We start from the raw sequence: 24,777 nt of genomic DNA, 5'->3' as shown, positions 1-24,777 counted from the left end.
ACAGTGATTATGACTGTTTTCAACCTTGCCAAAATTAATGACTCCCAACTCTTCCTTAGACCTTATTGTGATTCTTTTGTATACACTGATCAAGAAGTTTCATGACCCCAAGGTTTTTTCCCAAATGATCCCTTTGTTACTTATCCAAAATAATGTCAAAGAACCATGTAGTTATTTATACATAATGCTTTCAACCCTCTGTCAGAGGTATGATTATTTCAAATATCTTAGCTGTCATGGACCTCTGAACAAAGTTCATCTGGGTGAAAAGGTAGAAACAGAGGGTTTGCTCACAGCCCACAGCTGTATTTCATGTGCACGACTCATTGCCTTCTTCAGGTGGGGACAGCCAGTGGTGAGGAACTCTATTTGTAACTTTCCCTGAAGCATGGCATAACATTCGAACATTCGATGGCATAACATTCTAATACTCATTGTTTGGGGCTCACATCTTTGGAGAAAGTTTAGTGCGGACATCAAATCACAACTCCACTACTTTATTTAGAACTCTAAGGCACAGGTCTCTCTCTTTAATAGAAACATTAAACAATAAACAGGCATAATTCCTGACACAGAGGCTTAGAGCAAAAGATCTTTCGTATTATATTTTTATTGTTTGGGGGAAGAGGCACACAAAGCCTAATGTCAGTTTGCTTTCATCTCAATTTATTTCCTTACTTTTCACAAGAGAAGGTGGGGGAACCGTTATATTGTTATATCAGAGCATCTCTCTCTGAGACCTCCTATGACAATTATGCTCACAATATGTTAAAAAAAATTACACTGGGACTAAGGTAAATGTTTTTATTCTCTACTGATGTTCTTTTCATTTATTATACTATGCGCAAACTCACTTGGAGGATGTGAACTCTTAATTACTTATGTACTTTTCCTGTATTTCGTATTTTTAAGCAATTTAAGTAGTTTTAACTTTTTTTTCCTCATATGTAAATCCCTGTGGGTGGGACTTTTCAACATATCTGATTTCACAAATGCCATGGGAAGCTGCCCACAGTGAGTTGGTGCCACAGAAGGGAATTGATGTAACTTCCTCTGAAGTCCAAGACATTTTTCTGCTGTTTGCCCCTTTTCTGAAAGGTGCCACCTTTGGAAGAGTAATGCTAATTACTTTGTCTATAAGCAAATAAAATAATTGTTACTATTTAATTTTTATTCTGCCATATAAATCTGGGTGGTGAGCAGGAGGCAGTGTAAGACACTGGAATACTCTATCCTTGTAGACTTGCCATCCATATATCCCATATAAAGATGGGATGCTTTAATCCCAGTGTTTCAGATGATAAGAAACCTCAGTTTTGTACTCTGATCACCTTAGTTATGGGGATTATAAAGATTTTTTTTCAGAAAGCAAATAAGAAATTACTTTAGTGTTAGTTGTATAGCCAAGCTAAGTAGAGAAGTAGAGAGATTGATTAATAGGTAACTGGGCCATTCAGCAGCTGCTCTAATAAGGACGGTACCTGGACTGCATGCTTTGCTTCCTACTCCAGCATTCCAGCAGTGACCCACCTAAGGGTACTGTGATAGACTCATGAGGTACAAAACACAGGATAACCTGCAGAAGGGGCTTATGAATGTGACAGGTGCCTTACTAGGTGTGTGGTTTTTGTACAGCTCTCTTTACCTTGACTTTTACCCATCCCGATGGGGAAAAGGGGGCCAGGCAAATACCATTTCAGCTGTGCTGCTGCCATAATGCTTTCTGAAATGCTCTGCATTTTATTTTTTCTTTAAAGATTTTACTTGTTTGACAGGGAAAGAGAGCACAAGCAGGGGGAGCAGCAGGCAGAAGGAGAGGGAGAAGCAGGGTCCGCACACTGCAGAGAGCCCAAAATGGAGCTCGATGCCAGGACCCTGGGATCATGACCTGAGGTGAAGGCAGATGCTTAACCTACTGAGCCACTCAGGAGCCCCAGTGCTCTGCATTTTAAAACCAGAATATGAAAAATGAAAGTAACTGAAGTACCTAAATAATAGCTAATAGTAAGTTTGAAAATAAGGCTTATTTTGTATATGGCCTGGGAATTCAGATTTGGGAAACATTTGTCTATAACTGAATTTCATATTATGTGCTTTATAATTTGAAACTAATCTGGTATTTGTCATATTATTTATATGATCTTTAGAAAACCCTCCTTAAAAGGAGGGTTCATTTCTAAAATAATATGCATTTATGTGTGTCTTGAAACTAGAAATTTAATTTTTGACTCTACATTTACCTCAATTTGGAAAACATTTATATGTAATAAAATTATGAAATGAGATCAGAAAGCTCTGTTGTTAATCTTAATTTTTAAAAATACATTTAAATTGCATTTCTCTTCCATTAAGCCCAGAAAGTAATCAATGGATTTGTTCATGAGGACATTTTTAGTATTGGTATAGATTTAAATATATTTTACAGTCCAGTTGTGAAAAGTGCAAATAAAATGAGGTAAAACCAGATTAGTATTTTTACTTTACTTTTTAATAGTAATATTTGGTTGTAGCCTACTGATATTATTATAGTTAATCTGATTAGACCTTAAGAATTTGTATATTTAAAGAAGTATAACTTATAGATATAATTGCTATTTATTTAAATGTGCCCTCAGTAAAAGTGATACTTTATATGTAAGCAAGTCAAAATCAAAATAAGCATTTTTAAAAGAACTTAGAGTATTTTAACATCTGAAAAGTTTCTTTCATGAATGAAGAAAATTAAAGTTCTTTCCCCTCTAAAAACAAAACTTACTTCTCAGGCATAATTATTCTTTATTGCTTAATGCCTTTTTCCTCATTCCTAAATTCTAATTTAATGGGTAAAGGGGAAAAAAAAAAGCTTTCTTTCTTTCTTTCTTTTTTTTTTTTAAATAAAAAAGTAATGTGACCCTAGGCCCAATTCTAGGTTTCAGTTAATTTAGGTAAGATACACAAATTCATAATTTTTACATAGGATGTTTCCTCTTCAAATGTATACTATGGAAACAGATAATATTCCTTTTAAGAAAAACTCAGAATCAGTATTTTCTTTGTTAAACAAAGAAATATAAATAACATTTCTGATCTTGGTCCTTAGAAATAAAACTAAACTAGATTTCTTTTGTCTTTAGAAAGAATGTAGGGAAACCTCATTGATGAAATATATACTTCTTTAAATGACAATAATTACTCTTTCTGTTTATAATTTAGAGAAACCAGGAAAAGAAGCTAATAAGCTGAGTGAGCATGAACGTTCCATCTCTCCACTACTTTTTGATGATAGTCCTCCTGATTTGCAGCCCCAAGGAAATCCTTTACAAGTGAACTCTGAAGAACAGAATAATCCTCAACTACTCCAAAATTCGATTGTTTTTGGAACATCAGCTGAGGAAGTGGTAAAGGAAATTCGTTTCAGAATTGAGCAAAAAACAACACTGACAGCCAGTGCAGGTACTTAAAACTGCTTTGGTGGCTACCATAGTTACAATTTTCAGACTGGCTAATTCAAGTGTAATATTAGTTCTTCCTCACTCTGAAGCTTATAGGAATGTTTTCTTATCCTTTTTGATTCAACTTCTAATGACTTTACCGATTCAGAATTCTATGAAGCTACAGGTAAATTGGAATTAAGCAGAAAAGCCTATGAGCCCAAAGAAAACAACTATCATAAATCTCATGTAGCTATCCTTTTTAAAGCATACAATACATTTTAATTGGCTTAGTACATAATACTTTATTAGTTTTCCCTTTGAAGTTTTTCAACCCTGTCCAGGATTACAGGAGAGACCCTGCAGAAGCCCTGACTAGCAACATAGCAATCTAGGACCAGCTGATGTAGGGAAAAAGAGCTTTACAAATGTCTGTAACCCATGAAGGTATCATTATGTCTTAGCATAGAAACTGATATTCATCATGAGGAGCCTAAATTATCATTAAGATTAGGTTAATCTTTTTTTTCTTTGCCAAAGTGTGAGAATAAGTAACAAATTTTAGTAGGATGTGTATAAAAATTGAAATGAATCATTTAATGATCATATTTGAATATACCTATTTCAAGTTATCTTAATCATTGAGTCTCTTAGAAATTTTCAAAACAGCTTTCTGAAAAGTATTAATTTGCTTTAATAAAAACATAATAAACATAATAAAAACAGTGCATATATTTTATTATCATTGACTTAAATATAATGTAACCTGGAATCTGATTTTTTTTTTCTTTACGTGGGTAATCTATACAAAAGACCTTTCAAAGAGTGAACATCCACCCTAAATTATATTCTGGATCTTTTCTGTAAATCAACCCTGTATTACAACTAAAGATGGTCTGTAAACTAATAATATTACTTAAATAAACACTGAAATTACTCTTAGACTTTAAAATTCCATGGAGATTTAAATATTCCTCATTTCTGCTGCCACAGTGACTAATACAATTCCTTTTCCTAAAATCATATTGAGCCCTGGGGAGATAGGTAGTTATCGGATGTTATTTTTAAAGTATCATTCGTCATCATTTTGGACTTTCTACATTCACTATTTCTGTATTGTCATCTCATATTTTAAAATGATACATGTCACCTTCTTTGAGTCATCAGAGTGTTCTTCTTTTAAGGAATTGCCCCAAATACAATGTTAGCAAAAGTGTGCAGTGATAAGAATAAACCAAATGGACAATACCAAATTCTCCCCAGCAGACAAGCTGTGATGGACTTCATCAAGGACTTACCTATTAGAAAGGTGAGATTTTGTATAAAATTTCTGTTTTATTTATATAAAATATAATTTTATTTATCTTTAAATATGAACTATTTATAAACATAAATATATATATTCTGAAGAGAAACTACTTAGGATGGTAGTAATCATTCTTTGCTGAAAAGTTTTAGAACAGTTGGTAACAAGCAGGAAGTATAATGGATGATTACATTTGGATTTGAAGAAATCTTTCTATGAAACCCTTAAATTGAGGTTTAGGAAGTTTGTATGCCAAAAAGTTTTAAGAAAGTAGTAGATGAAAGACTTTTAAGTGTACCTCTGCCAAGAAGAACAGAAATAAGAAGAATACTTGTAAGGGTCCTTCAGCTGTAACCTAATATACTCTCTTGATTCTAATGTCTGGGTGGCTCAGTGGTTTGGGCTGCTGCCTTCGGCTCAGGTCATGATCTCAGGATCCTGGATAGAGTTCCACATCCGGCTCTCTGCTCTGCAGGGATCCTGCTTCCCTCTCACTCTCTCTGCCTGCCTATGATCTTTCTCTGTCAAATAAATAAATAAAATCTTAAAAAAAACTAAAAAATAAAAAAAAATAAAGTCTAAATTGCCATCACATTAATAGGTATGAGACTTAAAAGAGATTTGGAAATTTAATTGTTTTTGACCCCCTACCCCCAAAACCCCTAAAATACATTACTGTCTTTACAATGGTAAAGCGATCCCTCAGGGGTTTTTTATAAAAAGCTTGTGTTTTATTATTATTTATAGCTTGTAGATTTTTCTGCATATAGGCTTTTTTAAAGAACAATAATTGATGTTCTGGGGCCTGATTTTCTCACATCACATACAGGAGTGAATTTAAAGACACATTTTTCAATGCCCAGAAGAAAGGCCATATCAGAGGATATAATGTATGATCACTGAATAGTTAGAGTATGTAAGATGTAGCTATAAAGCAGTGTTTTCCATTGTGCTTTTCTTTTTTTTTTTTTTTTTTTTTAAAGATTTTATTTATTTATTTGACAGAGAGAGATCACAAGTAGACAGGCAGGCAGAGAGAGAGAGAGGGAAAGAGGCTCGCTGCTGAGCAGAGAGCCCGATGCGGGACTCGATCCCACGACCCTGAGATCATGACCTGAGCCGAAGGCAGCGGCTTAACCCACTGAGCCACCCAGGCGCCCCTCCATTGTGCTTTTCAAGATATGAATAACTATGCCATTGAAAAAGGTTCTGGGGTCAAAGAACTTTGGAACATACCAACCTTAGTGGATAACAACAGATAATGTTATATTAAAGATTCATAAGTTTTACAGTAAAAAGTTTATTTTAGATTTGCTTATTCCACCATTTTCCAAGTTTCTATGACCATAGAACTTTTTTTTTAATGCTTTAAAAAATATTTTATTTATTTATTTGAGAGAGAAAGAGAGAATGAGTCAGGGAGGGCAGAAGGAGAGGGGGAAGCAGGCTCCCTGCTGGCTGGGAGCGTGATATGGGACTTGAGCCTGGGACTCTGAGATCATGACCTGTGCTGAAGGCAGATGCTTAACTGACCAAGCCACCTAGGTGCCTCTTTAAAGCTTTTTAAAATTTTGTGTAATTTTAAATTTTAAATTTCCATGCAGCACTAGTTTAGGAGATGTACCGAGAAATAAAGTAGTTTTCTTGCATGACTTGTGAAGATGGTCACATTATTCATACCTTTTATTGGTTATAAAAGATATAATGAGATTAAATATCTTTTCTTGCCTTCATGTAAAACTGTATTAATAATAAATATTGACTCTTTTCTAGGTTTCTGGAATAGGAAAAGTTACAGAGAAAATGTTAAAGGCACTTGGAATTATTACTTGTACAGAACTCTACCAACAGAGGGCATTGCTTTCTCTTCTTTTCTCTGAAACATCTTGGCATCATTTCCTTCATATTTCCCTGGGTCTAGGTTCAACACACCTGGCAAGGTACCTATGTGTGTAGTCATTCTGTTTTTTTCCTTATCATTTGCTGAAATAACAATTTTAACCACTGATTTGGAGGATATAGGATAACATGTTTTTTTCTTTATTTCTTTTTAAAGATTTATTTATTTATTCCAGAAAGAGAGAGAGAGAGCAGGAGGGGCAGAAGGAGAGAGAGAGAGAGAATCTCAAGCAGACTCCACAGAGTATAGAGCCTAATGCAGGGCTTGCTCAGGACCCCGAGATCATGACCTGAGCTGAAACCAAGATCAGATGCTCAACTGACAGTGCCACCTAGACACCTCTATAGGATAACATGCTTTAAAATTTTTTTAGTCTCGTTCATTCTGGAAATAATTTTTGAATTAGAGTCAAAAGATTGCTGGTGGGAGTAAAGGAAAAGAAGAACAAAGACTCACTCTTTGGCTGTTGGCTACAGCAATTGGTTAGATAGATAAGAAGAATGATGAGTACTTTCTTTTCTGTACCTGCCTTGTTTTTGTTCAGAACTTAAGACTAATGGTCTGATTGTTGAGTAAATAAAGGTGACTCATATTCCAGAATTTACCCTATAAGCGAGTAAATTTAATGATTCTTTGAGAGCCTTCATGACCTAACAAGTTCATTTCTTTTCTTTTATAAATAAAACAAGTTTTATTTCTTTTCTTTTTCCATACTTGTGAATGATTCACTGATTCATTCAGTACTGAGTACTTATTCATTAGTTACTATTCTAGGCACTGGGAAGAACAGTAGAAAATAAGACAAAATCTTCTCTTCATGGACTTTGCAGAATAGTGTGGCAAATATGATGTAGCCAAATAAACAAATGAAGAAAGTAAGGCAGAGTTAGGGACTAGAAAATGACTTGGGGAGTAAGAGTGGGTGTTGGTAACCATAATCCAGATGCAGGGACCTGAAGGGGCCAGCCATGTAAAGATGTAGAAGAGGAAACAGCAAGAGAGGTCCTGTGATTCTTCCTTGCCACTCTTTCATTTCAGTCTTAAAAAGAAATATCCTAGAGCTAGAAGGGTACACTGTGTGTGGATGAAAAGAAAGGATTTTTTTTTTAAGATTTTATTTATTCATTTGACAGAGAGAGAGAGAGCACAAGTAGGAAGAAAGGGAGAAGCAGGCTCCCCGCTGAACAGAGAGCCCGACGCAGGGCTCAATCCCAGGACCCTGAGATCATGATCTGAGCCAAAAGCAGGGGCCCAACTCACTGAGCCACCCAGGTGCCCCAAGAAAGGAATTTTTAAGAAGAATGGGAATTAACTGGGCGCCTGGGTGGCTCGGTGGTTTAAGCCGCTGCCTTCGGCTCAGGTTATGATCTCAGGGTCCTGGGATCGAGTCCCACGTCCGGCTCTCTGCTCTGAAGGGAGCCTGCTTCCCTCTCACTCTCTCTGCCTGCCTCTCTGCCTACTTGTGATCTCTCTCTGTCAAATAAATAAATAAAATCTTAAAAAAAAAAAAAGAATGGGAATTAACATGGGGCACTGTTTTTATAATTTTATCATCATCCTGTCGGCCTGCCCCCCAAATAATTCCTTTATATACTTTAACTAAAGGAAAGCAGGAAGATTACAGAGGAGGCAAATGAAATAAGTTAAAATAATTAAAGGTGCTAAATCTTACAGAGATTGCAGGTACTGCTTTTCTCCTCTGTCCATGCTCCTCATCCCTTTTGTTTGTTTGTTTGTTTAAAGATTTTATTTATTTGACAGAGAGAAAGAAAGAGCATGCACAAAAGAGCACAAGCAGAGGAGTAACAGAGGGAGAAGGAGAAGCAGGCTCCCCGCTGAGCAGGCAGTCCCATGTGGTACGCTCTCCCAGGACCCCAGGATCAGGACCTGAGCTGAAGGCAGATGCTTAACAAACTGAGCCACCCAGGCGCCCCCATGTTCCTCATTTTTAAGCCCATAGTTAGCTGACTTTTATCTTGAGTGAATGTAATGATAAGATCAGAGAAGGAAATCCCACTACTATATATAATCTAGTATTTGGAGGTAATGGGAAATAAAACTTTTTTCTTTAATCCAAGGATTATCCTCTTTTTTATTTACATAGTGGTTGAAAACAATATAGTTCTTGATATAACATAACATATTAATCTGTGGTATTCAAAGATGCCAGTAATCCTTTGAAGTGAAGTTCATAGGTAATTTATAATAATGTAAAATAGCAAACCTCCTTTCCCTTCTTTTTTTTTCCTCCTTTCCCTTCTATGTACATTCTCTATTCTCTTCTTCTGCTTTATTTTTTTTTCTGCTTTATTTTTAATCCTTAATTCTTCTTACCTTTTGACATACTCCAGATTTACTTCTTTATTTCTTTGTCTCCTTCCAATAAGATACAAGTTTCTTAAGGATAAGAACTTGGTCTGTTTTGGTCATAACTCTCTACCCAGTGCCTAGAACAGTACTTTACTCCTAATCGGTTCGTTGAATATGTGGAAAATGAATAATCTACATGTCATTTCAGCTCTTTAGTTTCAACTACTTCTATTGGAACAGCTAGAATTCAACCAAACTAGATGGTTCAGATTCCAAATCACCATCCTATTTCCGTGTCCAAATTCTAACTGAGGTTCAATAGATGGTAAAATGAATAATAAATAGCTATAGGAGAGCACAGTTAATATACCAGGCCGAAAACTAGGTAATTGATATTTAATCGGATCATATAACAGCAAGGCATTACACTACTAACTCTTACTGGTTTTTATAAGCCAGGGTTTTTATATTCACACTTTTAGTAGAACCAGTTTATATCAACCTATTGTAAAATTTTTCTCTTTGATAGATATAGACTTGATCCATTATACATATAATGATATTAGCATCTGTATTTTTTGTTGATAGTTTTATTTCGAGATTTTAAAAACTCAGTGTTCTTCATGATATATGAATTTTAACCAAAAACATTAAAAAAATCTTTAAATGGTAATTGATATGTTAAATCCTTTTGGTTGACTAAAAAGAACTGAGTCTTCTTTGAAAAAGCAAAGAAAATCTTTTTTTTTTTCTTTTTCATTTCAAGGGATGGAGAAAGAAAAAGCATGAGCGTTGAGAGGTAATGTTTTGTTCATAACTCATAATGCATGTTATTTTTAACTTTTAATTTTTAGAAAAATATCACTGAAATAGAAAAATCTGTCTGAAAACCAAATGACATTTTTCAGTAGTTGATGTGACTAAATTAAATATTCCAGTATACTGTTTTATTATCTTTGCTTGCTATGCTCTCCATGGGAAAAAATTTAACTATAGTTATTTATTTCTAATGTTGGTTTCCTCCTAGTAAATGAAAACCAAACATCTTAGGATTCTAAATCTTAATTTCTAGCCCTGTTTGTGAGAAATTTTACTGAGTAGTTATTTGGGAAATTTAAGAAGAGACCTTGGAAATTCTTCTTGAAACTTTTCAAATGTTGGTGAATGCACATAGGGGTCAAATAGTAAGCTATTGAGCTTGGAGAGGACATAGTCCAGTGGTTTACAATCTTGTTTGGAAGACAAATGAAATCTTGATGAGATTTTATTATTTTCAGAAATATATACCAGTAGATCTAATTAGTTAACAAAGAAGGAGGTACAAATGCCTCTTGAAACATTGCAAATATTCCATCTTTTTTATAATTTAAAAAATACAGATAAAGGTTAAGATAGCCTTTTTCACTAATGGGTTGGCAGAGATGCTCTATTGGACAGACTGTGGGAGTGAAATAACTATAAACCTGGAGGAAGTATACTAGTTTTTTATTGGTCCTGTAACATATTACCACAGATTTAGTGGCTTAAGACAACACAAATTTATTCTCTTGCAGTTCTGAATCGGGAGTCCTAAAATTAAGGTCTTGGCAGAGTTGTAAGTCTTCTAAAGTCTCCAAGGACACATCCATTTTCTTACCAAAAGCTTTTAGAGGCTGCTTATATTCTTTGACAGATGGCCCCATGCTCCATTTCAAGCCTAGCATCTTGTCTTTCTCTGATTCTCACCCTCCTGTCTTCTTAGAAGGACCCTTGGGATTATATTGGACCCACCTGAACAATTCAGGCTAATCTCTCCATCTTAACTTAATCATATCTGCAAAGTCACTTATATCATATAATGTACTGGTACAGTGCCCTTCAAGATAAGTGTACTCTCAATCTCCACCACCTATTCACCTGTTCCCCTACCTACCTGCCCCCTGGTAACCATCTGTTTGTTCTCTGTAGTTAAGAGTCTGTTTTTGTTGTTTTCTCTCTTCTTTTCCTTTGTTTTGTTTCTTAAATTCCACGTATGAGTGAAATCATGGTATTTGGCTTTTTCTGACTGACTTATTTTGCTTAGCATTATACTCTCTAGATCCCTCCATGTCTTTGCAAATGGCAAGATTTCTTTCTTTTTTTATGGCCAAGTAATATGTATATATATATTTATATACCACATCTTCTTTATCCATTCCTAAGTCGATGGACACTTGGGCTGCTTCCATAATTTGGCTATTACAGATAATGCTGCAATAAACATTAGGGTGCATATATCCCTTCAAATTGGTGTTTTCAAATTCTTTGGGTAAGTACCCAGTAGTGTGATTACTGGATCGTAGGATAGTTCTGTTTTTAATTTTTTGAGGAACATCCATACTGTTTTCCAGAGTGGCCACACCAGTTTGCATCCCCACAAACAGCAGGAGGGTTCCTTTTTCTCCACATCCTTGCCAACACTGGTTTCTTGAGTCTTTGATTTTAGCCATTCTGACAGGCATGAGGTGATATCTCATTACGGTTTTGATTTGCATTCCCCTGATGAGTGATGTTAAGCATCTTTCATTTGTCTGTTGGCCGTCTGTAAGTCTTTTTTGGAGAAATGTCTGTCCATGTCTTCTGCCTATTTTTTTTTAGTATTTTATTTATTTGACAGACAAAGATCACAAGCAGGCAAAGAGGCAGGCAGAGAGAGAGGAGGAAGCAGGCTCCCTGCGGAGCAGAGAGCCCGATGCGGGGCTTGATCCCAGGACCCTGGGATCATGACCTGAGCCAAAGGCAGAGGCCCCAACCCACTGAGCCACCCAGGCGCCCTTCTGCCTATTTTTTAATAGGCAGTTAAGTTGTGTTGAGTTGTGTGTGGAGTTGTCTCATTCTTTATATATTTTGGTTACTAACCCTTTACTGGACGTATTATTTGTAAATATCTTCTCTTATTCCATAGGGTGTCTTTTGGTTTTGTTTGTTGTTTCCTTTGCTGAGCAAAGTCTTTTTATTTTGATGTAGTCCCAATAGTTTATTTTTTGCTTTTGTTTCCATTGCCTTGGGAGACATATCTAGAAAGATGTTGTTATGAGTGATGTCAGAGAAATGACTCTGTGCTCTCTTCTAGGATTTTTATGTTTTCAGGTCTCACATTAGGTCCTTAATCCATTTGGAGTTTCTTTTTGTGTATGGTGTAGCAATATGTTCTTTTGCATGTAGCTGTCCAATTTTCCCAATACCGTTTGTTGAAGAGACTATCTTTTTCCCATTGCATCTTCTTGCTTCCTTTGTTGAAGATTAATTGGCCATATAATTGTGGGTGTATTTCTGGCTTTCTATTCTGTTGCATTGATCTGTGTGCTTATTTTTGTGCTACTACCATACTGTTTTGATTACTATAGCTTTGTAGTATAACATGAAGTCTGGAATTGTAATACCTCCAGCTTTGCTTTGCTTTTTGAAGATTACTACGGCTATTTTGAGCCTCTTGTGGTTTCATACAAATTTTAGGTTTGTTTTTTCTAGTTCTGCAAAAAATGCTCTTGGTATTTTTTTTTTTAGATTTTTATTTAAATTCAAATTAGTTAACATATAGCGTATTAGTTTCACAGGTAGTATTTAATGATTCATCAGTAGCATATAACACCCAGTGTACATTACATCAGTGTCCCCCTTAATGTCCTTCACCCAATTATCCTCCCCAACCCCAGCAAACCTCAGTTTGTTCCTTATAGTTAAGAGTGCTGTTGGTATTTTGATAGAGATTACATTTAATCTGTAGATCGCTTTGGGTAGTGTAAACATTTTAACAATATTTGTTCTTCCAAACATGAGCATGGAATGTCTTTCCATTTGTGTCATTTTAATTTCTTTTATCAATATTGTATAGTTTTCAGAGTATAGGTCTTTCACTTTTTTGGTTATGTTTATTCCTAGGTATTTTATTGTTTTTGGTGCAATTGCAAATGGGATTATTTTCTTAATTTCTCTTTCTGCTGTCTCATAATTAGTGTATGGAAATGCAGTGGATTTCTGTACATTGATTTTGTACCCTATGACCTTACTGAATTCATTTATCAGTTCTAGTAGTTTTTTGGTGGAATCTTCAGTTTTCTATAGATAGTATCATGTCTAATAGTGAAAGTTTTACTTCTTCCTTACTACTTTGGAGGCCTTTAATTTCTTTACATTGCCTAATTGCTGTGGTTAGGACTTCTAGTACTGTATTGAATAAAAGTGGTGAGAGTGGACATCCTTATCTTATTGACCTTAAAGGAAAGGCTGTCAGTTTTTCCCCATTGAGAATGATGTTAGCTGTGGGTTCTTCATGTAAGGCCTTTATTACGTTGAGATATATGTTTCCTCTAAACCTACTTTGTGGGGAGTGGTTGTTATACTTTGTGAAATGCTTTTTCTGCATCTATTGAAATGATCATATGATTTTTATACTTTCTCTTATTGATGTGATATGTCAGGCTTTAATCAACTTTTAAAAAATATATTATAGATAAAGCAAATGTACCTTTGGTAATCAGTTTAGCTACAAATGATCTTCCATTATTTATGTAGATTTTAGATGTTTTTCCTTAATTATATCTTAGTTCATCTGAAAATTTTATTTTGTACTGCAGAAAATATAACTTGATGCTAAGCTATTTAAACATACTTTATCACTCCTAAATTATCCTGGATTATAGTTTACTCTGTGCACCAAAATCATTTTTGTCTTTCTAGGACATTCAATGAAATAAGTAAAGCAGAGGAACAATATAGCTTGTGCCAAGAACTTTGCAGTGAACTTGCTCAAGATCTGCAGAAAGAAGGACTAAAGGTACTTTATTTTGATGTGGTCTTCTTAGTTTACAAAAAAAGCAAAACTTCTTTAAAGATTTTATTTATTCATCTGAGACAGAGAGAGAGAGAGCGAGCAAGCAAGCATGAGGAGGGAGAGGCAGAGAGAGAAACAGACTCCTTGCTGAGCCAGGAACGGGATGTGGGGCTGGATCCCAGGACCTGGAGATCATGACCTGAGCCAAAGGCAGGCACTTACCCATCTGAACCACCCAGGTGCCCCTGGTTTTAAAAATTTTTAATAGTAAAATGATACCTTAAAGGAAGAGTTGGGTTTTACATTTGGGTACAAATTGAGACGCATTAGAAAGGATTATTCCCATCCCCAATAGAGACAAATTTGATTCTGACCCGTAATTGAGGCTTATAATAAGATGATTAGATGAAGAAGCAACTTACAACAGTGGGCTGGCTCCAGTATAATTCCAGAATTTGGAGTACATTTAAGTAAGTTCAAAATCAGAAGTTATATTGACGTTAGAGAATAAAGCAAAGGTAAGGATTTCTCTGGAACTATATTTACTTTGTATAAATATCTTTCCAACCCTCCTTTACTGTTTTTCTCAGGTAGACAGTGATTTTCTAGAATAACAATTTGTTTCAAAGCCCTTGTTCTAGGTTGTTTAACACATTGCAAACAAAACGTGGAAGGTTTTAAATTTCTATTTTATAATCTTTACTCACAACAATCCATATGTAGTAATCTTCCAAACTCTGAAACCAGAGGTGGAGTTATTACAAAGTATAATACAAAGGTATTCAAAGGTTATCCCCAAAAAATAAAAAACAGGGCGCCTGGGTGGCTCAATGGGTTAAGCCTCTGCCCTTCAGCTCAGGTCGTGATCCTAGGGTCCTGGGATCGAGTACCACACCGGGTTCTCTGCTCGGTGGAGGACCTGCTTCCTCCTCTCTCTGTCTCTCTGCCTACTTGTGATCTCTCTCTGTCAAATCAATAAATAAAATCTTAAAAAAAAAAAAACAAACAGAAAACAACAAAGTTATTAGAATGGGTTATTAGTTTTTTTTTCTACTGCCCTCCCCTATATATTTCTTATAATCCTTCTCTGTCCTACCTTAAGTATAAAGAGAGTTGATTTAAAATTTTTTTAATAAACCTGTAATTTTAGAATCATTTCATATATACAGAAAAGTAGTATAAATAATATAGAGAGTTCTGATATACCCAGTTTCCTACACTATTAACATCTTATGTTATTTTAGCCATATTGTCATAGTACTTTTGTCAAGCTAAGAAACAAAAATTAGCTCATAGCTATTAACAAAACTCCAGACATTATTTGGATTTTACCTGTTTTTCCATTAATGTCCTCTTTCTGTTCCAGGATTCAGTCCAGGGAACCACACTGCATTTAGTCATCTTGTCTCCTCTAATCTGTAACAGTTTCTCAGTATTTCCTTGTTGTTCTTGACCTTCATGTCTTAAGGAGTATTGGCCAGGTATCCTGCAGGGTGTCTTTCCATCTAGGCTTGGCTGATGTTTTTCTTACGATTAGACCAGGGTTTTGGATTTTTAGAAAGAATACCAGAGGTGAAATGTCTTCATTACATCCTTTCAAGGTATAGGATGGCCACAAGGTATCACCAGGGGTAGTAACCTTTGTCACCTGATTAAGTGAGTGTTTGCTAGGCTTCTCCTCTGTGAAGTTACTATTTTTCCCTTTCCATACTCTATTCTTTGGAAGTGAGTCAGTCAGCCCACTCTTAGAACTTCTGGGAGGTAGTAAAATATAGGTAACATAGAATTTACCATTTTAACTTTTTTTTTTTAAGATTTTATTTATTTATTTGACAGAGAGAGATCACAAGAGAGGCAGGCAGAGAGAGAGGAAGGGAAGCAGGCTCTCCGCTAAGCAGAGAGCCCGATGTGGGACTCGATCCCAGGATCCTGAGATCATGACCTGAGCTGAAGGCAGTGGCTTAACCCACTGAGCCACCCAGGCGCCCACATTTCTGTGGCATTAAGTTCATTCATATGGTACAACCATCACCACTATCAATCTCCAGAACTTTTTCATGATTTCAAACTGAAATTCTGTACCCATTAAAAAATAACAGTAAAGAGAGTTCTTACATGTAAATGGGTTAGCATAGTGTCTGGCATATAGTAGGTACACAATAACTGTGAGCTGTCTATAAGACCCTTTCAATAGAGACCCCTTTAAGAAGCTTTTTTTCCTTTCTTTTTAAAAGAGATTTAGTAAAAAGAAAAATGATCAGTTAATGTTGCTTTTTATATAAAAAGTTCTTTTATAAGAATTCATTTGGGTAGGAAGTAATAATTATTGGCTAAAATGGGATTTTTAGGTTACTTATATATTTCATTTGTTCTTTTTGACAGATTTTATTACCATGTTTCATAAATAATTGATTATACTTCTATATTATGTGTATGTAAGAGATGTTTTTGAATTTTTTCTAACGTACAAAATAACTTTTTTCTAGAAGTTAGAAAACTGTATATAACAATGTATTCTGTTGGTTGTAGGGTAGAACTGTTACCATTAAACTGAAGAATGTAAATTTTGAAGTAAAAACTCGTGCATCCACAGTTTCATCTGTTGTTTGTACTGCAGAAGAAATATTTGCTATTGCTAAAGAATTGCTAAGAACAGAAATTGATGCCGATTTTCCACATCCTTTGAGATTAAGACTTATGGGTATGCCTTTTCTTGTTTTTTCTTAAATCTGCTAGATTTATCCAAAGAAATCAACTTATGAGATAGGCTCTCTCTCTCCTTCATTTTTTTCTTAAACCTGTTTAGGAGTTTGTACCTATGCTGCCATTTTTCTTAGTTCTTGGAACCTGATGTAAGTGAAAACCATGCTCATTAATTTAATTCCTGTAAGAACCAATTACAGTTCATCTTTTCCTTCCTACTTACTGAAATCCTTGGGGCTAGGTATGTTTCAAAATTTAAAACCTTTCAGATTTTAGGAAACAAATACAGTACATATTGAATACATTATGTAGTACTCCTTTGATATCTGAGGCACTACCTCATGATAAACACATTAATATTTTTGTAGCAAAACAAGAAAATATTCACAATAGGTTAGAAAGACTCTAAATAGTCTCACGTCAATTCGGTCATTAATTACCATTTGTTGGTTACAATTTTTAGAGCTCTTTAGATTTCAGAATTGCAGATAAGGGATTGTGACAATATAAAACCAAATCTGCAGCCACTGCATGGTGAACAAACAAATTAACAAAACAAGTTTCTAAAGTGAATTGCGTGAGAGGATGCTCATGGATAAGCACTCCAGATGCCAACTTTACTGCTAAGAGTGGATCATTAGCTGTACTTTCATATATGAAACATAGCATACACTTGAAATTGATTGAATAAAGTATGTTGATTGAAAGAGCTAAAGAGCCTATGTTTATAACAACTTAATTCGTAATTGCCAAAATTTGGAAACAACCAAAATGTCCTTCAGTAGTAATGATTGGAAACTGGGACAGACAGTGGAATATCATTCAGTGCGTAAAAGAAATGAGCTATCAAGCCATGAAAAGACATGGACGAACCTTAAATGTATTTTATTAAGTGAAAGAAGCCAATGTGAAAAGGTTAAATACTGTGTGATTTGAACTATATGACATCCTGGAAAAGACAAAACTGTTGAGACAGTGAAAAAATCAGTGGATGTCAAGGGTAGGGGTTAGGGAAGGGATGAATAGAATTAGCACAAAGAATTTTTACAACAGTAAAAACTCTTCTGTATGATGCTACAATGATGGATACATATCATTAAACATGTCAAAATCCATAGGATGTACAACACCAAGAATAAACCCTAACGTAATCTATGGACTTTGAGTGTTAATGTTATATCAGCATAGGTTCATCAGTTGTAACAACCATATCACTCTGCTGCAGGATGTTGATTGGAAGAGGCTGTGCATGGTGTGGGCAGAGGATATGTAGAACTCTGACCTTTCTGCTCACTTTCAATGTGAACCTAAAAGTGCTCTAAAAAGCAAGGCTATTGGGAAAAAAGAGCTAGAGTCTGTGACGTTGACTCCAATCAGTTAGTTGGTATTTAATGGTATCTTCTGTCAAATATTAGTTATATAATTATTATCTAACCATGCCAACTCCAACAGATACTATTTATGATATCCAGTTTTATAAAGGAAGGTAAACTGCATGCGAAGTACCCATTTTGAAAAAAGTATACTTTAATTCAGAAAATATGCCATATTGCTTATTATTTTTCTCTAAACATCCTTTTGTATATATGTCACAACAATATTATGCAAAATACTGTTATGCATTATGAATGAATTGGCTTTGTTAAGAAAGTAATTGTGGTTGGTTTAATTTAGGTGTACGGTTGTCTGGTTTTCCCAGTGAAGAAGATAAGAAGCACCAACAAAGGAGCATTATTGGCTTCTTACAGGCTGGAAACCCAACTCTGTCAGCCACTGGGTATATGCTAGAGAAAACTGACAAAGGTCGGTTTCTAAAACCTCTAGAAATGTCTCATAAGAAGAGTTTCTTTGATAAAAAGCGATCAGAAAGGAAATGGAGCCATCAAGACACGTTTAAATGTGAAGCTGTGGGTAAACCAATTTTTCAGACATCACATTCAGTTCAAGTTTTAAAGAAGATGAATGAGAATTTAGAAACATCGGAGAATTCAAATAACTCTCAGATATTTACCTGTCCAATTTGCTTTAGGGAGCAAAGAAGCATCAGTCTGGAAGCCTTTAATAAACATATAGATGCATGTCTTGATGGACATTTGATCAGTGAAAACTCCAGTGTGTTCTCATGTTCACATGCTTCCTCTACAGAAGTTAACAAGAAAGAAAATGTACATCCTTCTTTCTCACCCCATGGGAAGAAGGATTCAGAAATCAATTCAGTAGATTGTGTAGAGCTAGTAGAGACTGAAGATAACCCACGGAAAGCAAAAAGTATAGATGGCTTAAGTGAAAAGCACAGCAAAGAGGAATGTGCTAGTCTTTCAAGCAAATCATTTAATATTGACGCACGGTGTCACAATTCTTCCTCTACTGTTTCATTGGAAGATACTGGGTCATTACGTCAGCAAGAATCCTCCCAGCCTTATTTACATGAAGGGATAACAGACCAACCTCTAGTTTGTCCTGTTTGTAACCTAGAGCAAAAGACTTCAGATCTTACCCTGTTCAATGTGCATGTGGACGTATGTTTAAATAAAGGCATTATCCAAGAACTGAGAAAGGAAAAAGTTAATGTAGCTAACCAACCCAGAGAAAGCACCCAAAGTATTGGTGAGTTTGCAGTCATTTTAAAGAACTCGATTTTCTAGGAACGTTTTATTAAAATTAAGATTGTTGTTAAATCAAAATGCATACTGTTAAAGGGATAGACTGTGTATGCCGCCATTTAGGGACATGTCAGTTACCTTAGCATAGGTTAGAATTAACTGAAGCCATTAGATTTTAAATTTTGGCAAAACTGTTCTGGGCTATAGCACAGAATGAACTCAGGCGTTTAGGGGAGCCGAGTAATCTAATCAAAGGCAAAATTCCCTTGGAATGAATAACTCACAGGGATAAAAAGGTAACGCTTAGGGAATATAGTCAATGGTATTGTAATAGTGCTCGGTGGTGACAGAGAGTAGCTCCATTTGTGGTGAGCACAGCGTAACATATAAACTTGTTCAAATACTATGTTGTGCACTTGAAACTAATATAACATCGTGTGTGAACTATACTTCAGTTTAAAAAAAAAGAAAGAAATTCCTTCAGAGAAATTTTGCTGAGGCACGGGGGTAAATTAACTATAATCACCCAGCCAGAAAGCCTCTTTAAGTTGTTTTTTGGTAGTCTGACTCTAGCCCAACTGCAAAAATAAAATTAAGTATAATACCATAAAGTAAGTAAATTATAAAGAAATTATGCAATAAAGTTAGTTTTGGGTGTGTCTAAATATGAACTATGTAGTATTAACAAAGTTTTTTATTATCTCTAATCAATCAGCTTTAACTTTTTAGATTTTTATACAGCTTTTTAATTTCATGTTGTTCATTATGGCATTTCTTGACTTTTCTTTCACTAAAGATAACTCAGGCAGAGTGCAGAAGACTGGAACAAAACCAAAAAGGTATGGCTAATTTGAGTTTTAACAGAGCTGGCTATAAAATTGTTATATTTTGAGGTTTAATTTTTAGGAGATGTTAAAATTTGCTCTTATAGATCAAGTAAAATTTTAAAAAAATCAAGGATTCACAAAACATTTTTCAGATATCTTCCAGCATTTTAACTGTGTATTTTTTTCTATTCCAGGCCAGGATTGATGACAAAGTACTCAGCATCAAAGAAAACAAAACCAAACAATCCCAGACACACTCTTGATGTATTTTTTAAATGAACATTGAACATTTTATCATTGAACATTTTATTCTTAATAAGAAACTTTTAATTTTATAATCAATGGATCTCTTCTTCTTCATTAAGTTTACAGATTCATGTAGTGAAAGGCAAGTGCAATAATTCCTCCCCATATGACATTTCTTTTATATGAATTTGGAATATGTGCTAATTAACTTTTGTAAACATCTTTTGGATAACCATGAGAATTTCACTTCTATTATACATCAATCAGAAATCAGCCCTGTTAAGAGCTAATTTTAAAATGAGAAATTAGGATGGAATAAAAAAATGATTTTTTTCCTTATGTTTTATAGTGAATATAAAAGCATATTTATAAGGGCTTTCAGAAGTCCACACAAACCTAGTTTAGCATAAGAATTTTTCAGCACTGGGGCACCTGGGTGGCTTAGTCAGTTAAGGTTAAGCACCTGACTCATGATTTTGGCTCATGTTATGATCTCAGGGTTCTGAGATCGAGCCTTGTGTGGGGCTCCACGCTCAGTAGGGAGTCTGCTTGAGAATTTTCTCACTCTCCCTCCGTCCCTCCTCCTGCCCATGCTCTCTCTCTCTCTAAAATAAGTAAGATAAAACTTAAAAAAAAAAAAAAAAGAACTTTTCAGCACTTAACCACTTTGTTGTTACTGGACTACTCTATTTGTTTTAGTAACGGCTACAATTTTGTATATTCGTATTTTAAATTGTAGTGTCTTCAGGTACTTCATGAGCATTCATATTAAAATTTATTGGAGAGAATGGTAGGGGAGGTTTCAGATGTTTTCATGAAGAATGCTGCAAAGCAGAGGCAGATGGAGGAGGTCCCCACCAGAGTTCAACTGGCGACAGGTCAGGGAGGAGCCTTGGTGGAGCACACCTCAACCCCCGATGGCCTGGCCCTGGTAAGCACCTACCACACCCCTTGGGCCAGGAACCCCTTAGACCATATGGTACTCACAGAGCAGGTGCAGAAGGCTAATGAATTCATCCAAGCAAATGCCACTAACAAACTGATGGTCATAGCTGAGCAAATCCAACACTTAAAAGAACCAGCCAGGGGCGCCTGGGTGGCTCAGTGGGTTAAGCCTCTGCCTTCCGCTTAGGTCATGATCTCAGGGTCCTGGAATTGAGCCCCACATCGGGCTCTCTGCTTGGTGGGGAGCCTGCTTCCCCCTCTCTCTCTGCCTTCCTCTCTGCCTACTTGTGATCTCTCTCTCTGTCAAATAAACAAACAAAATATTTTTTAAAATAAAATAAAATAACCAGTCAGGAAGGTATGGAAGATACTCACAAAGACGCTGACTTGCATCATGTAGCTTGTAATATAGTGAAGGAAAAAAAACAACAACAAAGCACTAAAACCTGGCAACGTTTACTACCTTATAAATGGGAGAGTGGTCAGCAGTATTTTTCTATTATTTCTCCAAAGGAATAGGGGACAGGTTGTCCACATGACTTTCTTGGTGCCTACAAGCTACAGCATGACTTGTTCTGGACTCTGTATGAGGACAGTGAGAAGCATGATGCTAAAATCAACATAATGGACAAGTTGCTAAGCCAGCCAGTGGCCCTGTCTCCAAGCACTGAACCCATCTTCCAGGGACTAACTCATTGAAAGTGGACTCTGATAAATAGCTCTCGCGGCAAGGACCTGTCTCCTCCTTGTTGCCCTCATTCTCTGAAGGGAGGTGTCATAAGAATTGAGGTATTATGGGTGAATCATGAACTTCTTGAAAAGAAATCCTGTGTGGGGCACCTGGGTAGCTCAGTCAGTTAAGCAGGTAAGGGTCTGCCTTTGGCCCAGGTTATGATCCTGGGGTCCTGGGATCAAGCCCCAAGTGGTAGTCAGGCTCCTTGCTCAGCTGGGAGTCTTCTCCTTCTGCCCCTCCCTCCCCCTAGTCATACACTCTCGAGAGCTCTCTTTCTCACCTCTCTTTCTCTCTCTCAAATAAATAAAATCTTTTAAAAAATTATCAGAAGTTCTATGAAGAATATTAGCTTGGCAGAGCAAGGATGAAGATTTTGTTACCTTCAGAAAAATGGTATCACAGTATTATTTTGTGTTAAAAGAATTGTTTAAAATGGATTATCCATTTGATTTTTTTTTTTTTTTGCTTAGAATTCCTTTATCTTATGAATAAGCACATGGTTCACTTTAAAAAATACTTAGTCTAAGATTCAAGGTAATTAAGTTTTTTTGTAGGACTTTAAAATGGTGGTATTTCATTCTTTGAAAGTTATGTTTATGCTTTAAAAGATCTATAAAAAAGGATAAATTGTATACTCACTTTATTTTTATTATAATCCTTTAGAGAAAAGTGTTCAGTACAAAAGATTAATGTGTATTAAAACATCTCATTTATCTAAGCTATATTTCTATCACATTTTTATTAATATTTGTGAGAGAAAACAGCTTAACACTTATTAGCTTAAGTAGTTAATCCAAATACTTTTGTGCTATTCATACAATTTTTTTTCAAAAAATAATTATTTAATGGAAACATGAAAATGGAATCATTTTCCATTACTTCTTTAAGGAACTAAATTTTTTGTTTCTTATATTTTTATTTTCTCTTTTCCTATTTTTCATATTTTATAACTATCAAATTTATGAAGATATAATATTTTAGAAATAGGTTAAATTAGGATCTTACATAGCCTTTGACTAAAGTGGTGACTTGACTTGAAATAACTAGATTGTTTAAAATTAGGTTTAATATTTATTAGCATGCCAATCTCAGGCCTTATTATCATATACTGTGGCGAATTCACGGTTGTAGAGCTGTGGGTCTTGATTGTGTGATTTATGTAACTAAATTCTGTATAAATTAAGTTCAGTAAAGTGCTGATTTAATGTATTGTAAAGTTAACTGTATTATATTCAGTTGTTCCTATCTTGCCTTGGGTTTATTTTTATTGTGTTTTCAACTTTAGAGTAAATATGAAATTATTTTCATGTAGATGATTCATTTAATTTAATGTTATCATTTAGTAATATTTAATAATAATTTAAAATAAAATTGCAAGTGTTTAATTGATCTTTTAGCCAATAATAATGGTTTTCTTGGGGCGCCTGGGTGGCTCACTGGCTTAAAGCCTCTGCCTTTACCTCAGGTCATGATCCCAGGGTCCTGGGATCAAGCCCCACATTGGGCTTTCCACTCAGCAGGGAGCCTGCTTCCTCCTCTCTCTCTCTCTGTCTCTCTGTCTACTTGTGATCTCTGTCTGTCAAATAAATAAAATCTTTAAAAAAAAAAAACAATGGTTTTCTTATTTTTCTACTCTTTTCCCACCTCTGATTCTTTCTTTTATTCTCTTTGCCCAGAATTCTCTCCACATTCTTTTCTATCTATTTTAGCTAATATACCTAACTCATTTACTTTTTGTTATAATTTTGCTTTGCAGTATTTTTAGGAAATAAAGCAAAACTTCGAAGGTCAAACACCTATGATCTTACCTACTTAGAGGGTCAAAATACAGGTAACCACCTGGGAGAACATATTTGTGACACATGTAACTGGCCAAAAACTTGATCCAGAATATGTAATCCTGAAGATATAAATGACTCCTATGTATTAAAAAAGAAAAAGACTAATAACTAGTAGAAATCACGCAAATGACTTTAAATATCATTTTACATAAAAAGAAATCCAAATGGCCAGGAAATGTGAACACAGTCTCAGCCATTGTAGTAATAGGGAAATGAAAAATAAAACCACAAAGAGGTATCATTACATCCCTACCAGATTCACAAATATGAAAAGATCCCATGTTATTAAATTTTGGTGATTATGTGGAGCAGTGTGAACTCTACTTTGAAGACAGTCACTTTGGAAAACAGTTTGCTTTTCTTCAATAAATTTGAAGATGTGTACATTTAACAACCCAGCAATTGCACTCCTAAATAAACTCCATTTGCTCTCCAGATTTACTCTTGACCCTTGACCCTGCTTTCTATCCATGCAGTAAGGGGCCATGGCAATGGGGGAACCACTACAGATTTCAGGGAGAAAAGAAAATGAAGTTGGGTATTTATTCCCACATGCACCATATTATATGATCATCTAGAGTTGGTTAGGTCCCTTGACCCAAGGTCACAAGTTTTTCATACTGTGTTCTCTCCTCTCCAGGTTTTGTGTGTGTGTGTGTGTGTGTGTGTGTGTGTTTAAAGCTTTATTTTTTTTTAAGTGATCTCTACACCCAGTGTTGGGCTCCAACTCATGACCCTGAGATCAAGAGTCGCATACTCTTCCAACTGAGCCAGCCAGGTGCCCCCCTCTCTTCAGGTTCTGATAATCTTTTCCTTCCCTCACCCTTTCAGCCTAGGGATGTCAACAAAGCCTTGCTTTTATTAGTTTTGGGGTGCTGCATCATCTTTTGTGTTTCCCTACACCTTTGTAAATGGTCCTTTTAAAAAACTCATCTCAAATTGGGAGGGAGACAAACCATAAGTGACTCTTAATCTCACAAAACAAACTGAGGGTTGCGGGGGTGGGGGGGGTGGGAGAGGGAGAGTGGGGTTATGGACATTGGGGAGGGTATGTGCTATGGTGAGTGCTGTGAAGTGTGTAAACTTGGCGATTCACAGACCTGTACCCCTGGGGATAAAAATACATTATATGCTTATAAAAAAATAATAAATTAAAAAAAA

General features: G+C 35.4%; 1 protein-coding gene and 1 pseudogene across 6 annotated transcripts in view; both read left to right on the top strand.

Annotated features, from left to right (window-relative positions):
* Window positions 1-20,586, top strand: part of POLK (DNA polymerase kappa) — a 72,184-nt gene extending 51,598 nt beyond the window's left edge. For all 6 annotated transcript variants that reach the window (XM_045999332.1, XM_045999333.1, XM_045999331.1 and 3 more), the window contains 9 exons: window positions 3,193-3,432; window positions 4,595-4,719; window positions 6,490-6,656; window positions 9,693-9,725; window positions 13,625-13,721; window positions 16,248-16,419; window positions 18,096-19,028; window positions 19,821-19,863; window positions 20,046-20,586. In XM_045999332.1, the coding sequence (XP_045855288.1) occupies window positions 3,193-3,432; window positions 4,595-4,719; window positions 6,490-6,656; window positions 9,693-9,725; window positions 13,625-13,721; window positions 16,248-16,419; window positions 18,096-19,028; window positions 19,821-19,863; window positions 20,046-20,130 (1,895 nt within the window). In that variant the 3' untranslated portion in view covers window positions 20,131-20,586. The remainder of the gene's footprint in view (window positions 1-3,192; window positions 3,433-4,594; window positions 4,720-6,489; window positions 6,657-9,692; window positions 9,726-13,624; window positions 13,722-16,247; window positions 16,420-18,095; window positions 19,029-19,820; window positions 19,864-20,045) is intronic.
* A 186-nt stretch (window positions 20,587-20,772) lies between these two features.
* On the top strand, window positions 20,773-23,255 carry LOC123938194 (annotated as a pseudogene).
* Window positions 23,256-24,777: the final 1,522 nt, after the last annotated feature.

The sequence above is a fragment of the Meles meles genome, chromosome 3, assembly GCF_922984935.1.
Source record: "Meles meles chromosome 3, mMelMel3.1 paternal haplotype, whole genome shotgun sequence".
NCBI lineage: Eukaryota > Metazoa > Chordata > Mammalia > Carnivora > Mustelidae > Meles > Meles meles.
This window is presented reverse-complemented; position numbering and strand designations above follow the sequence as displayed.